Source organism: Corvus brachyrhynchos, unplaced genomic scaffold (genome assembly GCF_000691975.1).
Source record: "Corvus brachyrhynchos isolate BGI_N302 unplaced genomic scaffold, ASM69197v1 scaffold31, whole genome shotgun sequence".
NCBI classification, from domain to species: Eukaryota; Metazoa; Chordata; class Aves; order Passeriformes; family Corvidae; genus Corvus; species Corvus brachyrhynchos.
The window spans coordinates 3730501-3751924 of NW_008236196.1; the positions used below are offsets into that span (position 1 = coordinate 3730501).

General features: G+C 60.0%; 2 protein-coding genes across 2 annotated transcripts in view; both read left to right on the forward strand.

Annotated features, from left to right (window-relative positions):
* The first annotated feature begins 6 nt into the window (after positions 1-6).
* Positions 7-19304, forward strand: LOC108448209. The gene is made up of 35 exons (XM_017740447.1): positions 7-164; positions 3281-3388; positions 4776-4931; positions 5626-5757; positions 5882-6073; positions 6155-6238; positions 6355-6473; positions 6628-6742; positions 7013-7099; positions 7422-7537; positions 7714-7858; positions 8062-8168; positions 8288-8354; positions 8533-8658; positions 8735-8866; positions 9134-9390; positions 9508-9631; positions 9798-9992; positions 10300-10455; positions 10922-11142; positions 11457-11634; positions 11933-12079; positions 12306-12704; positions 14270-14901; positions 15020-15243; positions 15500-15502; positions 15776-15885; positions 16300-16380; positions 16603-16689; positions 16815-16906; positions 17119-17204; positions 17770-17836; positions 17959-18122; positions 18397-18531; positions 18743-19304. The coding sequence occupies exons 3-35, from the start codon at positions 4866-4868 to the stop codon at positions 18976-18978; spliced, it is 5082 nt and encodes a 1693-aa protein (XP_017595936.1). The 5' UTR covers positions 7-164; positions 3281-3388; positions 4776-4865; the 3' UTR covers positions 18979-19304.
* A 1590-nt stretch (positions 19305-20894) lies between these two features.
* Positions 20895-21424, forward strand: part of SLC29A1 (solute carrier family 29 member 1 (Augustine blood group)) — a 33823-nt gene continuing 33293 nt past the window's right edge. The window contains exon 1 of the mRNA XM_017740463.1: positions 20895-21032. The gene's annotated coding sequence lies outside the window, so the exon portion shown is untranslated. The remainder of the gene's footprint in view (positions 21033-21424) is intronic.

Consider the following 21424-nt stretch of genomic DNA (forward strand, 5'->3'; position numbering starts at 1 on the left):
TGAACCGCAACTCCCTAGCCCGTTCCATTAAGAAGATCACGTTGTCCAACTGGTACGGGGACGCTGGCACGGGAGAGACAGGGGGACCCGGGAACCCTGCCCGCGCCGGCGGCGAGAGGAACCACAACAACAACAACAGCAGGACAGGGAAAGCTCAGTTCAAGGTAAGCGATCCCGGTACCCTGTGCCCTGCTCTCTCCCCGTCTTCCGTGCCGTTCCCCATTCCTCGCTGCCAAGGGATGGGTAGGTCCTGGGGAGGCTGCGCCCATCCCTGTTGCCTTGTCCCCGTGCCGTCCAGGCAACACTCGCTGCAGGGCTCCTGTGGTAGTTGTTCTTCCTCCCATGTGCCCCCCACGCACGTCTCTGTACCATCGGGCTGGAGGGCAGGAAGTCTTGGCGGGTGAGCGGAGATGAGCTTTCCCCGGGGCTAAGATGAGCCAGAAAAGCCCTGCCCCAGAGCCTGGCTATGGAGGGCTCAGCTTTCGGGGTGCCTGTGATGATGCCGTTGTGTGCGGGGAGCTGGGAACTCACCTCCTCGTTTACCAGAGGGGAAACGGAGGCTGGGAGAAGGGAAGTGACTCATGAAGGGCCACACAGCCAGGCAAAGCTGGGACAAGGCTAGGAGCAGGACCCAGGGCTCTCGGCATCCCCCCCCTTCCCCCCTCCCCCGCCAAGTCCGAGCGCTAGCCGGCGCAGAGGTACGAATTCAACAGTGCCGGAGCCCGGGAGACCCCCTGTGGGGGTGGGATGGGGCGGAAGGCATCTCGGAGACGTCGCAGTTTCTGGCAAGAGCAGGCAGGAACTCCTTGGGATTTAACCCTGACCTGCAACAGCTGGTTTCCCGGCAGGATAGTGCTAGGGAGAGCCGCACAGTCCACTGCCAAAACCCTCATCTTCATTGCCAATAAAGGCCAGGCACAGCCTCGCAAGAGGTGCCGCTTCCTCCGGCACGCAAGCAGCTCCTCCGCTGGGCGGCCGGAGTCTGCGCAGCCCAAAGGGCATCGGCATGAGGGCTCCCGTCTTTCATATAAGGAAGGGACACGTGCTGGGCACGGTGGTGTGCGACTCTCAGGAGGCTGCCAGGATCGGCCCCTCCTCCCTGTCCAGCATGAGCGTGTGGAGCTGAAAGAGGTGGGAAGGCTGCAAGATGGAGCTTTGGGAGGGAAACAGGGAGCTGGGGGGCCAGGGAAAACACGTGGGATGGCATCTGGAGGAGAGAAGGGACACTGTGTCCCACACAGAGCACGGTACTAATTTCCCAAGCATTCCCCGCAGTCCTTGGATTTGCCCTTCGCTCCTGCCCCGCAGGAATGAGGGCTCCTCCGGGATGAGCACAGTGCTGCCTAGGAGGGTCTGGCCCCGCTCTTCTTGTTCGTGGGAAGTCACTGGCGCCTATTCTATGGGAATGCGGCAAGCATATGTGCCGTGTTAATTTTGCTTCTAGCGGGGGAAAGAAGTGTTTGCAGAGGCGGCAGCTGAGGCTGCTGCACTCGTTTCACATGTGGCTTTGCTCATGTCATGAAGCCTGGGGTCCTGCTGGGGGGCGTTTAGCACAACACCTCATGGATGCCGCAGCAGGCACAACTCCTTCTCCCAGACTTCGCTTGCTGAGAGAGTTTGTTGTTTTGCCGGGTCGAGGACCCAGCTCTAGCCAGAGGGACTGAGGAGGGGGGGCAGTCCCGGTGGAGCAGCTCTGCGGGAAGGATGAAGTCATCGTTGTGCTGGCAGCCCTGTTTTCCTGCGGCTGACGGATCGTGAGACAGGGACTTTAAATAAAGCTCCCGTGTCACCTGCAGGCTTGTCTCCCACGGCTGAGCCCTGGGGGCTGGCGTGAGACATTACTGCATAGAACTTTTTAGGGTCTTATGCCTCACAAGCACATCACATTTAGCTCCCTATCATTCCCTAAATATGCATCCAAACCTCTCAGCCCCGTGGTCAGGCAAGGGGTTGCCTTCCCCTTCTAAAACCATCCTGCTGAGTTCTCACTGTGCCTGCTGGGCTGTGATTCAGCCTTGTACCCTGCCTGTTCTTCCTGCCTGGGATGGGATGCTGTGGCATGTGGCAATGGTCTGACCTCTGCAGCCACCAGCCAGGCTTTGCAAGCCCCTGGAAAGGTCCAATGGTGCTGTTCTCCAAGAGGCTGTTGGGCTGTTTGTAGGGCTCTGAGCCTTTTTGGTGGCAGCAGCTCTAGTGCTGGGGGCTGCCATTCATGTCAGGACTCTTCTGCAGTCCTGCAGAGATGGTGGGAAGCCATGTTCTGTGGAGGGAGGGAGTTCTGACTTCTCTAGGTTCATTTCCCTTGGACAGTGTCCTCAGTTTGGAGTGGCCTGAGCAGAGGTAGGCTGGCTCTGGCTGATCCAGCACCCCATTTGCGGTGGTCTAGGAGGAGGAGTTGTCAGGGCAGCACACATTGTCCACCACCCTGTTTCTGTTGCCCTGTGCCTGCTTGGATGGCTGTTACAGAGACAGCAAGGTGGCTGCAGAAAGGGAGTGGAATGAGGTCCCTAAATCAGCCTGTTATATCCAACAGCCCAAGAAAAGATCCATCTGTAGAGGATGAGGCTTAATGCCCTTGGGCATGATCCAAACAATCCCACGCACCTCTCCTCCTGGGGCTGTGCTGCATCAAGGATAAGGTAATGTGGAGTTCATCCTGGACATCCTCTCTGTGCCTGGCCACAGTTCCTGGACTTCCTTCCTCCTGCCTCTCCTGCTTCCACCCTCACCCCTGACCTTTGGAAGCCCTTCTCTGCAAGCCAGCTGCCCCCTTAACTTGTCTCCCAGCTAGGCTGAGATCAGGGATCAGCAGCTGAGAGGATTCAGGTTCATGATGTTGGAGTTAATGTCATCCTGTGCCCCCATGCCTCTGCCCTGCTGTCCTGGAGGAGGGAAAGGAAACCTCACTCTGAGCATCCTTAGATGACCAGGGACCAGTGGTGATCACTAAACAGGTTTCTGCTGGCTTTGGAGTCAATTCAAGGAGAGAAAAGGGTATGGGGGGTACTGGAAGCTAAAATGGAGAAGGTACTGAGCAAAGCTGGTGTAGGAGCTCTTGCCACTTGCTGAGCATGTGGTGGGAGCTGTGGATGCTGTTCGGAGGAGCCTGGCCTCGGTGTATAAGGGGGGATGGGCAAGAGCCCAGCCAAGCAGTGTCTGGGTGCTGCCACAGCCACCTCCGTCCCTCAGCAGGGGGAGGTGGGTGAATGCTCCTCTGTCTCTTTGGCTGCTGGGACAGTTGAGCACTACCAGGCTCACAGCTGTGCCTTCCTGCCTCTAGGTCTTCCTCAGGAAGGATGTGGATGCAGACGACAAGCAGCAGGAGCCTGGGAGTGTTCAGGCCAGTGTGTTCTGCTCTCCGGTGGACAGATGTTCTCCCTTCTATGTGGTATGTCCCCCTGCCCTCAGCATTAGGGGGGCCTGATGTGCAGCTTGGAGCTGAGCAATGAGGCTGCTCGCAGCCTCAGGTGTGGATGGAGCCTTGCCTCTTTCAGAGAGTGTGGGAGCAAGCTGGGCATGATGGGGCAAGGGATCAGCCCCCTGCGTAGCACCCAGAGGTTTTATTGATTCCAAGGGAGCCAGATTATGGGCTCCTCCAGCCCTGGCTGAGTCAAGAGACTAAAGATCACAGAGTCACAGGAGGGCCTGAGAATCTGTGTTGCTATTAAAAAAAAAAAAAAAGAAAAGACAGAGGATTTCTGTAGTTCTTGTGGTTAAGTAGAACAGGCACTGGAAAGTGAGTCCCATGCTGTCAGCAGGGCAGCACATGCCAGAGTGCTTAGAGAGCCTGAAACAGTTGCCTGCACCCCACTGCTCCACAGGCTCCTGGAAAATTGTTCCCTGGTGGGCTCAGGGGCAGCTAGGACCCTGTGGGGCAGCTCACACCCAGTTCTCTCTAGGAGGAAGGGGTGTCCCAGGCTGGCCCCAGAGCAATTTCTGCCTGCTGAGAGGAGGCAGCAAGCCCTGCACCTTTGAGTTCCTCCTGAAAATGCTCAGTTTCCTGTTTGCCACCAGTTAGTATGCAGTTAGATCCCCATCCCTGGGCAGAAGGGTGGGAAGTAACTGCCCGGGTGATGGTGCTGTCCCCTGGGCTGCGTGCAGCTGGGCCCAGGGCTGAGTTTGGAGAAAGGCCAGCACTTTCATTGGCTGGCCTTTGCTGTCACCCCTGGCAGAGCTGGAACCCTGACAGAGGGTTTTGTCAGCGTCTACTGCCCACAAGGCTGAATCCCAAGGGAGATGCTGTACTCTCCACTCCCTCCAACCACTCACTGGGGATGGGGGTCTTGGGTGCCACCAAAAGAGTGGTGGGGCTTACCAGGAACCTGCCCCATGGCCCCTCCATCCCATCCCCTGGCAGTGTCCCCCTGGGTGACACCAAATGGATGCTACAGACGTGAATGCTCCTCACTGGGATGCACATCCTCAGGCTGGAGGGGCAGCAAGCCCTCTATCCATCTCCAGTGTGGGTGCTGGGACTGGCCCAGGTGCTGGGTGCCCTCCCAACAGCCTGGAACGACCCAGGGAGTGACCCACTTGAGGGACAACCCAGCAACCCCCTGCTGGCATTGCAAAAGTCACCAGTGTGGCCTTGGTAGAGGGAAGTGGTACCTCAGTGTGCTGGAGGAGAGCCCCAAATACATCAGTGAAGGAGTGGAATCAAGAATAAGGCATGCTGACCTACTTAATTTGGGTTTCTGAAATGCTCCTGGGAGGTGATGGGGAGGGCTCCCTGGGGCACCACACTGACACCCCCACCCCACCTCTGCTCCCCCCAGCTGGCAGGATCCCCAGTGTCATCACCCCAGAAAGAGAGCCCTAAGGGCAAGGAGTCTGCTGCAGCATCAAGATGCAGCGGGCGAAGCGTCATGGGAGCAGGCCCTCTCCTCGACCTGAGTCCTCTGATAGCCCAGTTCAACCGGGAGATGCTGCAGGTAAGGGCAGCTGGGGCACTCACCCGAGGGGCTGCACAGGAAGTGGGCTGCAGGGCCACCAGCAGCGGCCTTTCATGGGAGCTGTGGGGTGGGGTGCGCAGCAGGGAGGGTTGAACTCCCAGCCCAGCAAAGCCATGGTTGTGGCATGAGATCATGTTTGGCTGCCTCTCCCTGGCTGTCAGCCCCAGGGAGAGGGGGTCAGCCCACACCAGGGCCCTGCTTCCTCTCCATGTGCGCATGCTCCTCCCATCCCCCATCCTCTTCCTCCTCCTCTCAGACCCTGTCCCTCCCCAGCAGCATGGGAACCGAGATGGTGGGAGGGCTGCTTCCATGTCATGGTGGGAAGAATGCGTGGATGTTTGCACTGGGGAGCAGGGTGCAGCGAGGAGAGATGCTTTGTGCAGGGATGTGCTGTGCCGACTGGCCTGCTTGGGCAGGCCCAGCTTCTCCTGCTGGGCTGAGGCAGATGCTGGAAAGGAGTGAGGTGCTGCACACCTGCACACCCCCATTGCCACAGATGCTGTTCTGAGTGCCTGTGCTGGCCACCTGCTGATTCCCGGAGCAAATGGGTTGTCAGCTGAACGGGTGCGCTCCAGTCCCTGTCACAGCTCCGGGAAGGTTTGGGCTTGGGTCCCCAAAGCCTTGAGATGCTCTGGTGGAGGCCCCCAGCCATGTGGCTCTTTGTATGTTGCAGGCAGAGGGCTGGGTGCGAGGCAAGCTGCGGGACCTGAAGGATGGCTGTGACCTCCAGGACTGGGAGGAGGTGGCTCAGACCTTGCAGCGGGACATGAAGGATTTCGAGAACACGCTGATAAAGCTCAATCAGGTGAGGCCAGGTATGGCATGGAGTGGCATGGCTCCTGTTACCCACAGCACCTGTGTCCCTGGGTTCTCTGCAGCAGAGGGTCCCTGGGAACCCCTGGTGCTGAGTGGGTCCCTTGGCCCCACAGATGGGCGAGCAGCTGATGTGGAGGCCAAGCCCCAGTGCTGAGGCAGTGCGGAGGCAGCTGCTGGCCCTGCAGGACCAGTGTCAGCTCCTGAAGCAGACGGCTGCCAGCCAGAGCAAAGCCCTGGGGGGGCTGCGGAGTCTGCAGGACTTTAACAGGAAAGCCGAGCAGCTGGAGGCGTGGATCAAGCACAAGGTTTGGGGGGTGGGAAGCATGGTCTGGGGAAGGGGACAGCCTGCCTGTCCCCCCATCTTCTCACACCCTTGCCTGGCCCAGGAGGAGAAGCCCTCTCTGGCAGCCCTCCTGCAGGAAAGCCCGGACAAAATCCAGCTCACCCGCCGCATCCTTGACTTGAAGCAGGTGAGAGGCTGCTGGGGGGCTGCTGGTGTGTCAGGGACACCAACCACCTTGAGGCTGGGGCATGGCATAGGTCCCTGAGGAGGGATGCTGATGTCTTTCCTCTCTGCTTGGGCCAGGAGGAGCAGCAGTTCCAGAATCTGCATAAGGAGCTGAACAGCCTGGCCCAGAAGCTGGAGAAACAAGGCAGAAGTGAGAGCAGAAACATCTCAGCCCGGCGCAAGCACCTCAATAAAACGTGAGTGGAGGACACATGGGCTGAACAGGGCTGAGCTGAGCACCAGGAGCTGACTGACTGGGAAGCAGGACCCCCCAGACTTCCTGGCCTAGCTCTGCACAGCTCCCCAGACAGGCACAGACTGCCATTCACCTTTCCCCTTCCACCTGCTCAGGTGGCTGCGGCTGCAGGGGACCCTGAAGGAGCACCACGAGGCTCTGCAGCTGGCCTTGGAGGTGGCCTCCTTCCTCCAGCAGGCAGATATCCTGCTCGAGGCCATCCATGCAAAGGTATTTGCACTGGAGCCAGGTTCACCGTGGTATGCAGGGCTGTTGCATGGCCTGAATGAAACTTGGTGGGCAGCACCTTGCTCTTGTCCCCTGCATGGGGACAAGGTCTCCTGTGGTCCTGGAACTCTCAGCCTGGGGTTTGGGGAGGGAACCAGGGCGTGGAGAAAGAGAGCCAGGTTGGCAAGTGCAGCTTTGCACTGTTTCATTCTGCTGGAGCTGGGAGCAGGGCCTTATCCTCTTCCCACTGCTGACCATGGCCTCTTCTTACAGCAGAGCAGCATCTGCAGTGCAGGGAAGCCTGGGGAGGGCAAGCCATGCCAGGATCGGGATGTCAGGGACATAGCCAGCCAGGTGATGGTGAGTGCAAGGCTATTCCTTGTCCTCTGAGCCCTGGGGAGCATCCTGACAGAGGGGGAATGTGTGCCTTCCCAGGTCAGCTCTGCTGCCTGCAGGGCTGTGGGCTCTGTGGGCACCCCACAGCTGCGTGGGTGGCTGAGGCTGTGTGATGGACAGGGGAGTCTCCCCGGGGGCAGCAGAGGACTGGGATCAGCACTCGCTGCCTCTTCTGCCCCCACAGGGCTGGTGATGCGTTGTCATCACACAGTCACCCCATGGCCATGGTGGTTTGTCCCTCATCAACCCTGTTTCCATCATGTCCCAGCTGCTCTCTCTTCTCCAGATGCTGGATGTGACTGTGTCCCAGCTCCTAAACCTGCAGCCCAGCCTGGCAGCCCAAGTCACCTCAAGGCACCGAGACGTAAAGGAGAGCTGGGCGCAGCTCCAGCAGGCACTGAGGTAGGGCATAGCTGGGCAGGAGCACCAGGGTCCCAGCCCTGACTTCCCAGCACTGGAGCCAGAAGCTTGGGAAAGACCTGGCTTAGCCCCTAGCAGGCTGTCTCTGGGGCACCAGCTCCACTCAAGGTCTCTCTTCATCCTCTGGTCCCTGGGCCTCCCTTGCCTTCCTTTCCCAGGGCAGAGAAGGCTCCAGCACGGGCAAGCAGTTCCCCAGGGGGCAAAGCTGCAGCTCCAAATGTTGAACCTCGAGGAGATGATAGCAGTCATGGGGCTGTGGGGAAGGAAGCAGCCCCCAAATGGACAAGAGGACTCGGGAGCGTGGTAAGCACTGTCTTCCTCCAGGTGTCTTCAGCTCCTCTGCTTTGAGAAGACAAGGGAAAGGAGTTCAGGTGTTGGGCAAAGTCCAAGCCGAACACTCCTGGATCTGGTCCCGCCAGTTATGGGACGTGATAAGTGCCAGGCCCGGGACAAAGCAGTGTATGCTTTGTGCTGGCCGAGGAGGAATGGGAACCTTTGTGCCGCAGGTACCAAAAGATGTGCTGGAGAAGATGGCAGAGCACAAGAAAGGAGAGGAGAGCAGCCCTGGCTCCCCAGCAGTGGGACAGCCCCCTCATGGAGGGGACAACAAAAGGTACTGGCTTGTGGAGGTGGCTGTGGGAGTGGGACAGTCAGAGGGGACAGGGATGGGGTTCCCCTGTGCAAGGGGGGAACCTTGCAGTCCTGACTGTCCCTCTCCTCTCTCTGCTGGAGGAGGAGAGAGGCAGAGGCTGAGTGGGGGATGCGGCAGCTGGAGGCCCAAGTGCAGGACGTTTGCCAGGTAGTGAATGCGGTAACGTCTCCCCAAGAGTCCCCTTTGCTCCCTGCCCATCCAAGAGGAGACAGTGTTGGGGAAGGACTCACTTCCCTGACCCCCTCCTGTTGCTTGTGGGCATGCATGCTTGTGCACACACCCTTGGTCTGGGCACTAACCCGGCATGTCTCCTGCTCCTCGGCAGACTCTGTCCCCACACAAGGAGAGTGTGGGTATGGGAGTCCCCCCATGTCCAGTGGCGAGCCTGGAGCCAGCACGGCTGCAGAAAGAGCCCTTGGCCCCCAGCTCCAGTGCCAGGGCTGTGCTCCTGGTGAGCCTGCTTGGATGTGAGGTGGGGGATAGGACTCCAGGTGGGGCCCATCCTAACTGCCCTCCCTGCCTCCCAGGAGGGCCCAGCACAAGGGAAGCCTCCCGGGAGCCCTCAGGTGGAGGCCATGCTGCGGGAACTGGGGCAGTTGTGGGAGGACCTGCAGAGGAAGCACCAGGAGAACGGTGTAGTGCTGCAAGAGATCGATAAGGTATGTGGAGGCAGGGCTGGGGTGGGCACAGGGCGTGCTCCAATGGCAGCAGCTTGCTGGGGATCACCAAGCGAAGCTGCCACCTGTGGGGCCTGGAGCTGCAACACTGGCACCGACATCTCTGGCTGGCCTTGCAGCTTGCACCCTTCTCCAACTGTGCTGCCAGTGCTGCCGGTGCCCAGGTACCCACAGTGCGACGGCAGCACGGCTTCTGCCTCCTCTGGGTGGCTCAGAGCCAGGCTGATGGGTTCTCTGCTCTCCCTGAAGGCACTGAGGCTGGTGGGGGAGCTGGACCAGGCTGAGCGGTGGCTGCAAGCTGTGGCTGGGTTGCTCGTGGAACCAGCCACCATGAGAAGCCCAGTGGAGCTGCGCCAGGACCTGGAAGAGATGGGCCAGCTGGAGAAGCAGCTCCTGCTATGCGGCCTCAAGCTGCAGGCACTGCGGGAGGAAGCAGCAGGCGAGTCGCCCACTGAGCACGAGGGAGCAAGGAAGATGCAGAGGAAAGTGGAGATGGTGGAGGACAAGTGAGTCCTGGGGGAAGGTGCCTCTTCTCTGGTCCCCAGGCTGGGGGGGGAGGAGGATGCTGTCCCTGAGGAGGTGCAGAGGCTGCCAGTACCTCTGATGGGCACCTCTCCCCACAGGTTGGCACACGTGCAGGCAGCCCTGCGGCGCCGGGCAGCAGATCTGCGGGACTCCTTGGTGCTGTCTGAGTTCCTTCAGGACCTGCAAGAAGAGGAAGCACGGAGCCAGCAGGGATCTGCAGCGGTGAGCAGCGCGGCCGGGCATCCCTTGGGATCACACAGCACCTGGGACTGGACCGAGGCTTGATCTGCAGTTGGCAAGGGGACCCTATTGGGTGCTCGCCTCCAGCCCAGCTGCCTGGGGTGTCACTCCCCATCTCTCTTACATCTGGTGTTTCTGCTGGCTTCAGCCAGGGAGCGGGCGTTGCAGCTCGCAGGGGTCTTTTCCCCTGCACTCAGCCCAGGCTGAGCAGCCTCCAAGCAGTGAGGACATGAGCCACCCCTTGGGAGAGCTGCAGGAGGCCGTGGAAATGCTGAATGATGCAGCGAAGGAGCGAGAGCGGGTCATGGAGGTGGCAGCGGAGACAGAGAGCCTGGAGCGTCTGGTAGGGGATGGAGGCAGGGGGCCTGGGGATGCAGCTGGGTGGTTCACCTACAGCTGGACATGCCAGCTAGTTGGGACAGGGCATGCACCTCGGCCATTCCCAGTGGGACACAGGGGCATTGGGATTCATGGGGACCAGTCTGTGAGAGGCTGGTGTCCTTGTCTCTCCTGTGGCTGGCACCTGCCCATTGCAGGTGCATGGCAGGGTGTCCCCAGGCTGGGGTGGGCTGGGGCTGTGTGGCAGGGGGGAGCACAGGGGGTTCCACCCTGGGGCTAATCTTCCTCTATGTCCCCTCCTGCCCATCCAGGTAGCAGAGGTATCCCCACAGCTGGAGGCCCTTCAGTGCAGAGCCAAGGCGCTGTCTCAAGACATTGCCCTAGCAGAGAATGGCTTCACCACAGTGAAGAGTGAGAAGGACCTCCAAGGGCTGCAGGGCTTGCTGAGCTGCCAGCAGGAAATGGAGGTGAGTCAGGGGAGCACGGGCAGGGAGGTGTCCCGGCTGGCTGGGGCTGTCCCAGTGAGGCACTGGCCCCCCTCTGGGGGCCCAGGTGTTGTAAGCCTTGGCACACTGTGGCAGGCTGGGATGGAATTTTCCAGCAGAGCTGAGACCTGCCTGCTCTGCTCCCCTCTGATAGCATGGGCCAGGCAAGGGAACAGAGCTTGCATCAGCTCCACTGTGCCACCACCCGGCTGCCAGCACCTTACTCATCTTCCCACTGGTGGGAAAGCGACTCATGCACGCAGGGCGGGGAAGCCAGGCAGTTCTGTGCTCTTCCCGTGCTCCCCATCAAGGCTAGCTCTGCCCGCTCTCTGCAGCCTGTGTCCCAGCATCCTCCCCTCTGTCCCTTCGTGCCAGAATGCAGGGGAGCACAGCCTGGGTTCAGAGGGGTTGGATGCATCTCGAACCTTTCCTGCCTTCTGATCTTTAGCATGCAGTGTCGCAGACCCTGCAAGGGCAGCTGCAGGAGCTGGAGAGGGCGGCTGCCCGCTTGCAAGAGCTGTGCCCCGTTCAGCAGTGCCCCATCAGCCAGGAGCTGCAGGAGACTTTGTGGGCCTGGGCAGGGCTGCGAGAGCTGCTGCAGGAGACCTGGCTCCGTGTGCAGCAGGCCAGCCGGCTGCGGCACTTCTTCAAGGATTATTTAGCCATGATGTAAGTGGCAGTGAGCTGTTGGGGTTGCTTGTGTGGTGGTTGAGGGGGAGCTGGTGAGAGCATGGCATTGGCAAGTATGTGGGCAGTGCTGGAGCTGCAGCCAGGCGTGACCATGGGGAGCCTGGAATGCAGGGTTGCACCACAGCTCTCTGTTGTGAGGCAGCCCCACAGCATCTTGTCCTGACCCAACAGCCTTGCTACAACCCCACTGAGCTGCTTCCAGCTATCCCTGAGCATGGGAATGGCTTCCCTGGGGCCTGCAGGGCTGAAGAAGGGTTGGGTCGTTCCTCAACCTGTCTTTCACGTGCTCACAGCTCCTGGACGGAGGACACGCGGGCTCAGATTTTCTCTGAAAGCCCAAGCAGCTCCAGTGTCCCGGAGACTCCGTGTGAGGAACTGGAGAGGAGAATTGAAGAGAAGCTCAAGGAGTTTGAGGCACTAGCAGCAGCAGGGCAGCAGCTGGTGTCTGAGGAGCACTACCTGAGTGCAACAGTAAGGACAGGGGAAATAGGGTCGGGGGGAAATTCTCAGCACTCCCTGAAGTCCTCTGGGGACAGACCATGAAAGAAAGAGCAAAGGGTACCCAGTAAGTGGGATAGGGGCACCTATGCCTCCCTGGGGCTGCTCAGGGCAGGAAGAAGTTTCACCCAGCAGTGGATCCTGAGATCTGAGCTGCTGTGATCCCACTCCCGAAAACCTCCTAACTTCTCTGTAGTGAGATATCCTGGTAGGGCCAGTGTCCCTGGGCCAGGGGTTCTTGCAGGCTGCCCAGCATCTCTCCTCCCCTCAGATAAAGGAGCGCTTGGAAGAGCTGCAGAGCATGCTGGGCTGGGTGCTGGTGCGCTGGCGAGCACAGAGGTATCAGCAGGATCTGGGGAGCAGACAGGAGGACAGGAGGGACCCGGAGAGCCCCTTGAGCATGTCCCCCACTGGTCAGGTGAGTACCCAGCCCTGTTGAGACTGTTGGGGAGAATGACCAGCCTTGAGGCTGAGGGTAGCAAATGCACTGGGTGGAGTGGGTGGTGCAGAAGTAGGGGAGGGATGTGTGCCAATACCTCTGGGAGTCTCTGGGGTTCAGGCAGGGCAAAGGGAAGGCTGTCCTGAGAAAATACCTGGCCCCAGCAGCCCTTCCTTCATGTTCCCTCTCTTGCCTTGCTCCCCAGGAGCAGCATGCTTCATGTGCTCCACCCCATATGGAAAGCATCCACAGTCCAGCGAAGTTCATGCCTTGCTCTCTCCTCGAGCCTGTGCAAAGATTAGAGCCAAAGCTTCCAGGGAAAACAGCCATCTCCCCACCAGCATCAGGCCTCTCAGATGCCCCACCAGGAGTGGAGCAGAGCTGGGGGGAGCCCAGCAGCAAAACACCCCACGGTGCAGAACCCCCCAAGGAGGCTGCCCCCTGGGATCCTGCCGAGACCTCCACGCTGCTGCTGCCACCGCGGGGCCCCTGCGGTCTTGGGGGGACGGTCAACCTCATCCTCAGCATTGGCAAGAAGGGCGAGAAGAAGAAGGCACAGCCGCTGGCCAGCAGCGAGCGGCCAGGGGAGGAGGCACTGCCGACGGTACGTGGGGGATGGTAGGCGGCTCTGGCAGAGCCACGGGCAAGCAGCCACACAGCCAGGGCCGCTCTCTGGAGCTGTGTCCCATGCAGACTGGGGTGCTGTGGGGTAACTCCCAAGCTGAGACCCCTCTAGGCTGTTTCTGAGTGAGCTGCTGGGACTGTGTCAGTCTGAGAGGGGCCTTTGGCCATGCTGATGCTGAGTGATGCCTTAGGGCTGAGGCCGGCTTGTGCCACCCACTTTGCCTGCGCTCTCCTGCTGCAGCTCCTTGCCCACTCTGTCCTCAACTCTCTGTGTGTCTCTCTCTCTGCCCTTGCTCAGCTCCCTGCCACTAAACACTCAGGCTGTAAAACCTTTTGGAAGCGTTGCCAGGGGCTTTTAGGAAACACTTGGGGTAGTTTAAAGCGAAAAAGAAAGCCACCTCGCCAGCTGGTGGAAGAGGTAATGTTCCGGGGAAGGCTGCATGCTGGGCAGTGTGGCTGCATGGTGTGAACCTGCCTGCCACCAACTCTCCTGTCCATGCCACTGTGCTCTGTTGGCACTGGTCCAATGGGAGAGAGAAAACCCTTCTGGTGCTGTGGGGTCCAGAGTGTGGGTGCTGGGACAGGTGAGGAGGGGGCCTCAGGTAGGGCTTGCTGCAGTTTGGCCCTCCGTTTAAGTAGTTTCGGTAGCCATGGGAGGTATGGCTAGCTGGTGGCCAGTGGGAGAGCCTCCCTGCTCCATTGCTGGGGGACAGCAGCAGTTCCTTGTGTAGCCAGCTGAAGGGGCAAGGGTGGCTGGGGCTGTGTGAGGTGCATGTTTTGCGGGGGCGTGGGTCTCACTCCAGGTTGCTTGGCTTGTAACCCTGGGGCTGGGAGTCTGGTGATTTGTTGGGGCTTGCATCCCTTTGTTGCTCCAGAGCCTGTGCAAAAAGGTCTGTGTGTGAGGAGCCCCAGGGGCAGCCGGGCTCAGAAGCCCAAGGGAGAGGGCAGGAGGACAGAGAGGCCAGAGGGCACTGAAGCAGGGTGAGGGGCTGCTGGGCTGCCAGGAGGGTTTTGGTAAAGGGGACCATCCAGCCAAATGGATACATGGGGACACTGCTTCAGCTCCTGCAGACTCTTGCAGCTGGAGAGGGTCTGTGAGGAAGGGACAGGGAAGAGTCTGCACTCAACCCCTGCCCTTGCATTCATTGCTTTACTGCCTGGAGCATGCAGGGCTGGCAGGGGATGGACAGCAGTGACTGCTGTCTCAGTAGCCACCCAAAAGTGACGGCTTGGAGGTCAGCAGTGCCAGGGAAAAGCTGTATGGCAGAGTCACCCCCAGCTGTACCACACCTGGGGGACTCCATCATGGGCAGATTCCCTTGTCTGCCTCCACCCTGCCTGCACTACAGTGGGAGCAGCCCTCGGGGGACTGAGGTGAAGCCATGTTGCTCCCAGCACTGCACGTGCTGCTGGTGAGCATTTTTGTCTGCCTGCCCCTGCTGCTCCCTGCTTTCCCAGATGCAACATGGAAAGGGGGCAGTTGGCACAGGGTGGTGGAAGCTCCAGCGATGGGAATCACCCCTCTCTCCTTCTCTGTTTCCTCAGGTGCAGGTGGAGGCCAGGAAAACCTGCACCGCAAAGCGGCCACCCGCTGTTGTCCGCCACCCTCCAGCAGCCAGCGGTGGGATGCCGGCTGTCTCCCACACCCTGCCTAAGGCCAGGGCTGGCTGTCTCTTCAACAGCCTGCAGCGGCGGGAGCAGGCCAGGGCAGAGCAGGCCCGGCTGCTGACTCTCCAGGGCATCATGGGTGACAGCTCCCTGCGGCCCACACCTGAGGAATGCTATGGCCCCAGCAACACATGGCCTCAGAAGTATGGTCGCAGGAAGGAGGGGCCAGGGACAGCTGCTGCTGGACCCCAGCTTGGGGAGCTGCTCCTCTATGTCAGGAACCCACTGGTGCAGGACATCGATGCTGAGTGTGGGGCAGCCCCCCAGAACCCCTGCCTGCCTAACCCAAAAATCACATGCCCCCGTCTTTCCCTGGGCTCTGTGCTCAGCCTGGAGCTGCCACGGGACGCAGTGGTCCTGGGGTGCCACCGAGGGGCTGTGGCACAGCAGCAGGAGGCAGAGGGGCAGGAGCAGAGGCAGGATCAAGGGGTGAGGCTGTGGAAGCCCACAGGCACACATGGAGTTGAATGGCAGCAAAATGGGCACAGTCCCCAGGGGCCCAGCAAGAGGCTGGGGGGGGCCCCCAAGAGTGAGAAAGGAACGTGGTTTGAGGAGGGGAGCTTCAACCCCAGCTACAGCCAGCAAAGGGCACACTGTGCTGGGAAGGAGTATTGGAACCTGCAAGAGGCTGGGGACGTCCCCCAAGAGTGAGAAAGGAACGTGGTTTGAGGAGGTGAGCTTCAACCCCAGCTACAGCCAGCAAAGGGCACACTGTGCTGGGAAGGAGTATTGGAACCTGCAGCGCCCCAGCAGCACCAGTAAAGACCTCCTGGACTCGAGACCAAGCCGGCCGTCCCGTGTCGGTATGGGGGATGAGCTGTCCACCCGCTTTGGCCACAGTGACAGCCCCAGTGCCACTGGCAGGGCCAGGCATCACAAAGCCGCTTGGCTAGAGCTTGGATCATCCCCTGCCAGCAGCCCAGGCAGGGCTGGAGCCATCCCTGGCCCTGCCTGTGCACAGCAGCCAGCCAGCAGCAGCCAGCCCAGAGGGTCCCCAGCTTCCCCTGCTGCCCTGACCCAGCTCTCTGTCTTTGAGTGGGCACTGGGGTCTCCAGAGCCCCAGAGCCCTGCACTGGGCACTAAGGAAGTCTGCCACCCTGCCCACAGGCAGTTTGAGGAAGAGGAGGAGGAGCTGCAGGCCATCTGGGATGGGGCCCAGGAGCAACAGGCACAGAGCCCACCAGGAGGCAGCTGTGCCAGCCACCGGACGAGCAGCAGGGCAGGCAGCTTGCCCAGCCCCAGCACCACTGCTGGTGGGCCCCTCATCCTCTCATCAGCCAACAACGTGCTAGTGGCCAAATTCACCCTTCCCACCACTGCCCAGCTGCTCCACAGCCCGTCGGGAGAGAAGAGCCCCAGAGTGGAGCGCAGTGGCAGTGGCAGGGCTCAGGGTTTCCCCCCACATGGAGGAGCTGGTGTCTGCAGCCCCCTTGGATGCCTCCAGCGCCTGGAATCAGTGGAGTCACGGGCAAGAGGGGAGAGAGAGCAGCAAGGTGAGATCCACAGGCCAGGGACTCTCCCTCAGGGTCAGGTAGGGGGCTGGGGAACACCCGAGGCAGCAGCTGGGTTATTCACTCCAGCAAACATAACCTGTATTTGGGGACTCCCCAACTCCTGTGGCCCCTTTTCTTCAGCTGGTGGGGAAGGGCTAGGTGGGGTATTTGGGGTCCCTGCAGCACACACATTCCCTGCCAACCCATAGCCTTAGCAAGGCAGCACTTCACCTCTGAAGCTGACACACATCCCAGCCCCTGCCCAGGTGAGGAAGTTGTTCCTGATTGTCATCCCACTCCCACTTTGGCATTGCACACCAGGGATGGGTCAGATAGACCCCATGTGCATGATGGAGGCTGAGCTGGCACTGCCAGCCCCAGAGAAGTTCTTGCTCACCCTCTGTGCCCTTGCAGGTCCTTCCTGGTAAAATGGAGTTTCAGATGATGGAGGGCACGCTGGAAAGGAAGCATGTATTGCAGGCAGGAGGGAGAAAGGTACAGACATGGCTGCGGGGCTCCTTTGGGACAGGGGTGCTGGGACATGGCGGAGGATGGAGGGAAGCCAGGGATGTTCCTGGAACTACCACGGCAGTGCTGCTGGCCATTCTGGAAGGGCAGAGCCTCCGAGGGGCTGAGTTGCATTTTGAGTGGCATGAGACCATCTGTCTTCTTACAAACCTGTTGGCATCACAGCTGTCCCCTGCTTGTATCCCACAGGCCAGCTGCCGGGCCTGGGGCCTCTTCCACGCCGTGCTGATGAGGCAGACACTATGCTTCTACCAGGACCGCAGGGACAGCCTCAAGGTGCGGTGGGGGAGACTGGGGGACATGGGAGGGGGCTGGCAGCAGGGTGATGGCTCTGGGCCCCATGGCCAGGAAGGCAGAGCTGTCCAACCCCACTGTTGCTCTTGCTTTCCCTTATGCTGCAGAGCTCCGTGGTGGCCCTTCCCCTGCACCTCTCCGGGGCGGTCTGCACCCCAGATGCCGAGTACACCAAGAAGACCAACTGCTTCAGGCTTCAGTGAGTTCCCAGTCCAGGGCAGTAGCCACAGCCCTCCCCAGTGTGGGCAGACATGTACCAACACCCCCAGGCAGGACCAGCTCAGTCCAGTGCTTAGATGAGGATTTCCTTCCTTCTTTCTCATCTGCTTCTCTTCTTTTCTGGTCTGGTGGGGGCTGTGGCATCTGCACTCCACATCACTGCTGACCTGTTTTCTCCTCCTCTCCCTGCAGGCTGCAGGATGGTTCTGAATACCTCCTGAGGGCCCCCACCCAGCCCCTCATGAATGAATGGGTCTCAAAGCTGCAGCAAAACTCAGGTGAGCAGCCCTTGCTGGCAGAGCAGGGACCCAGCTCTATGTGGTTACCATGTTTGTTCAGCCCCTGCTGAGTCCTTTGATACCGAGGGGGGTCAGAAGAGAAGCAGCACAACATTGCCCTCTGATTTATGCATCCTCCTAGCCTGCCTTGGGAACAGTAGTTCTCTGCCAGGCAGGATTTGGAGGCTTTGTTTTCACACCACATACACAGCTATAAATCAGGAATAGCACAACTGACGTCAGTGGTGCCTCAGCAGCAAAAAGCCCGTGTCAGGAAAATTATAATTGTGCCTTGGTCTTCCTCCATATCCTCTGGGCCTGGAAATGCCTTGCTTGCCCTTGAGGCAAGGACACCTGTGATACTGAGGTCTTCCTGCTGCTGTATCCATACCTGAGGAGTTCAAGCTCTGTTCTGAGATCCTAGGCTGGTTGTCAGGACCAAGAGCAGGCACTAGAGCAGGAGGTTGGAGGATGCAGCCATGCAGCATGGGCACTGGGATCAGGGACTGGCTCTATGCAACAGTCCTGTATGGGACATCCAGCAGGATGTTTGCTGTGCCCCCAGGTTTCCCTGAAGTGGATTACTTCCAGGCGGCAGCACAGCATGTCGAGGGCACTGCTGGTACTGGCAGGTGAGTAGCCAGGAGCTGGCCAGCTGGGTCTTGTTATGACTCTCTCCCACATTTGCCAGTGTGTGCTGCTCCAGCAGGACATTGGTGGCCAGTCTGGTTAGCGAAATCTCTGCTACTTTCAGTTTCAGCAAGGTCTCCAGCCCTGGGAGCTCCCACCTCCAGGGACATCACCAGGTGACGACCACCAAGAGCCAGGAGGTTGTGGTGTTACCCTGCACAAGCACACTACTGCAGCGGCCTCTGGGCAGCCAGGATGGCCAAGTCGATGGGACTGTGGAAGCAGCAGGTGACTTTTCTGTCTGGTTGGGTTGCCACTGTCCCCCAGCTTCTGTTCCCAGCCCAAAGAAGTACATGGCAGACAGCTGGGGGAGGCTGAAGGCTGTCAGTCAGCCTTGAACTTGGTGGTATCTGGGCTAGGAGTCTCAGGGCTTGGGGAAAGGAACATTTACTTCACTTCCTGGGTTACTGAGATAGTCATACATTTCCCTCTTCTCTTTGGGGCTGACACAGGGATGTCCTGTGGTGGCCTTGCCTTGTGACATGTGTCCATTCTGCTTCAGAGAATGCTCAGGGGACTGGGCACAAGGAGCAGCAGTGGTCACCCAGGGGGTCCCCCGGGCTGTGGGACAACATCTGCCCAGAAGACGACTATGGGCTCGTGGCCAACAAGAGGAGGTCCTACTCCTTCACCTCAGGTACAGTGCTGATTTTGCTGTCATCGCCAGGAGGTGGCACCACTGCCTCTGTCCTCACAGACAGCCGAGGACAGATGCGATGCTGCTCCAGCACGCACCTGGTCCCTACATACCTGTGCCCTTGGCTGCAGCCCCCATTTGGGGAGGGCCCTAGAGGGTTGCCAGTGCCTGCTGGCACCCTGCCCCTACCACTGACTGCTCCTTCTTGCAGCCACCTACCAGAAGATCACCCCGCTGGCCGTGCCCAAGGAGCCGGTGGAAGCTGGGAGCAGCTACTCTGTCACACTGTACATAGGGGAGCAGGTGACAGCCATGCCCCGGGCACGCTGCCACTCCTTCATGGCCCGAACAGGGAGCCCCCGGGACACACTTGGGGAGAAGACCACCAGCCCACCTCGCACCAAGAACAAATCTGTCTTCAAGAAGTTCTTTGGGAAGAAAGAGTGAGCCCCAGACAAAGGGAGAAAATGCCCTAACCTGCCTCTTATCCTCCTCTCGGGCCATTCTGGCATGGTCTCTACTCCCAGCACCAGTTCACAGCTCGCTGCCTCCCCAGGGGCAAAAGGCTGTGCCAAATGGCTTTAGCCGGCCCTGGGGCTGCCCTGTGCCCCAGCCACTGCAGCCCCCAGCCTCAGCCTGGTGCTGAGCACCCCTCCTGCCCAGTGCTCTCCCTGGGTGCTGCTGGTTCCCCAGGCATCCTGATGACACACAGCACAAGCAGAGGGGGGTGGATGATGGTTTTATTAAAAAATAAATAGATGTTTAGTCTGGGAGCCTTTTTGTCCAGCAGCACCCGTTGGCACAGGAGGAAAGGAGCTCTCTGCAAGGTGGTCCTTGCTAAGGAGTCAGGGAGCTTCAGATGAGGAGGGGCCTGCAGTGAGGTTCAGTCCTGCTTGGGGGGAAGCCTGAGCCGTTCGGTGCCTCTCACGAGGATGCTTTGTCCTGTGCTTCCTCTCTGCCTGCACTCAGCCCAGCTAATCCCACAGGCTATCAGGGCCCCTTTTCCCTGCCCTGGGAGCTCAACCCTGCCCACAGGATAAATTCCCCCTGCCTGCACAATGTTGCCAGGCCTGCCCAGCCGTGCTCTCTCACAGGATGGCTGCCAGCCTAGGTCACAGCAGGTGAACACTGCATGACATGGACGGGGCCAGGGCTGTGTGGCTAGACCCCCATTGCTGCAGCCCAGATATTTTTGCAGTAACTTCACCAGACCATGCCAGTTTCAACTGCCCCAATTGCTGCCTGTACTGGGAAGGGGAGAAAGCAGCTGGTCCAACCTGCCCTGAGCCTGTACCAACCCAAGAGGGAGAAGGGGAAGTTTCTAGGGTCGTGGGTAGCAGATCCTCTCCCTGTTGGGCTGTGAGGCTCAGCTGTGCGCACCACTCGCCTCCTCAAACACAGTGTGGGGCTTAAAATAGAAGCACTGGCTGCAGCCCAGCTCTGCAGTAAGGGCTGGGAGAGCAGAAATGCTCCCGCCACCCCATCTCCCTCCTGCAGTGTTCCTGGGGCTGGGGACGGGCAGTGAGGTGGAGGTGGGCACACGAGGGTCACCAGCAGAGGGACTTTCTCCACGTTCCCAGCAAGAGGTGGAGGAAATGCCGGTGCGAGGTGCTGCTGTGTGGGCGGGGGTGTGCTTTCTGAGCTTCCCCTGTGTTTTACCACTGTCCACTTGGCTCCATAACTCTTGGCTCTGACACCTGTTTTTCTCCAGCACCAAAGCTCAGCTGCCTCCACTTCCTTAATGGGAAGAGACAAGCAGGATGGTAGGGCTGGGAGGGGAGATGCCCTGGGCAGGGGCCAGGCCTATCCAGGCCAGCGAGGAAGCCAAGGCACAGCATTCCAGCCCCAGCAGCACATACCAAGAGAGCAGCTGGTGGGCTGGTGCCAGTTCATTCCTGAGCATCTGCGGGGCCCGGCAGAGGGGCAGTGGGTGCAGGGTGCTTTACTAAGGGCCCCCCTGCTGGCCCCAGAGGTCGATGCTGACCCATGGTGAGGTGGGAGCTCAACAAGAGTCCCACCATGGCCCAAGTCCTGCATAGCAGCATGGGGTGACATGTGCCTCTAGAGAAATACCCCATTCCAGGGACGATGCTGGCACCTGCAGCACCATTTTCAGTACCCCCCTTGTAGTACGGGCTTCATTGTACCCCCGAGGCAACAGGCCACCCACAGCCTTCCCCTCTCCTCCCCTGTGCTGGCACTTGGCCCCACAGCAACCCGCTGACAAATCCCGCCTTTAGTTCCTATGGCAGAAGCCAATTCCCCCCCCCACTAATCTGCCCGTGCATGCAGCCTCCACCTGCTGAGCCAGCGGAAGCCGTGCTCAGCCAGCCCCAGCCAGCACCAGGGCTCTGAAACCCACTTCGGCTGCAGAGCCTGGAGGGTGGCAAAGCCTTTGCACCCTGGTCCTCCTGCCGTGGGAAATCCAACCCTGCTTAGCACCAGGCAGTGAGGAGTCTGCAGGCAGCATCATCTGGCATCAGGAGAGCTGAGCTATCCAGGTAAGGGCCGGGTGCAGGCAGGGAGGTGACCAGAGTAAGCACTGTCCCTGATGTGCCTTGTTCTGCCGGCTACCAAGGAGAGGGTCTGGTTCCAACCCCCTTCACTAAGCCAAGGTCTTGTCCTTCATTTCGGCTGCTCGGCAGTCCTGCTGCAAGGTCACCCTGCAGCCGGAGCCTGTGCTGAGCTCTGGAGCCATCACACACTGAGGGACCCCAGCCAGGGTCCGGAGCTTTCTAGTCCCCAGCTGCAAGGAGGGTTCGGAGCCTGACCCCGGCGCAGAGGGGAGTGAAACGGGGGAGCAGCAGTGGAGGGGCTGGCTGCGGCACCCTGCCCTCCTTGCCTAGGCAAAAGGACAGCGCGGCTATGCCCCCCTCCCGGGGCAGTAGGGCCA

Coding starts and splice junctions, on each gene's coding strand:
- LOC108448209 (XM_017740447.1), top strand. CDS start 4,866: ATGGGAGCAGGCCCTCTCCTCGACCTGAGTCCTCTGATAGCCCAGTTC. Junction 8,355..8,532: donor AAGTGCAGGACGTTTGCCAG/GTAGTGAATGCG, acceptor GCTCCTCGGCAG/ACTCTGTCCCCACACAAGGA. Junction 9,391..9,507: donor GTGGAGATGGTGGAGGACAA/GTGAGTCCTGGG, acceptor CTCTCCCCACAG/GTTGGCACACGTGCAGGCAG.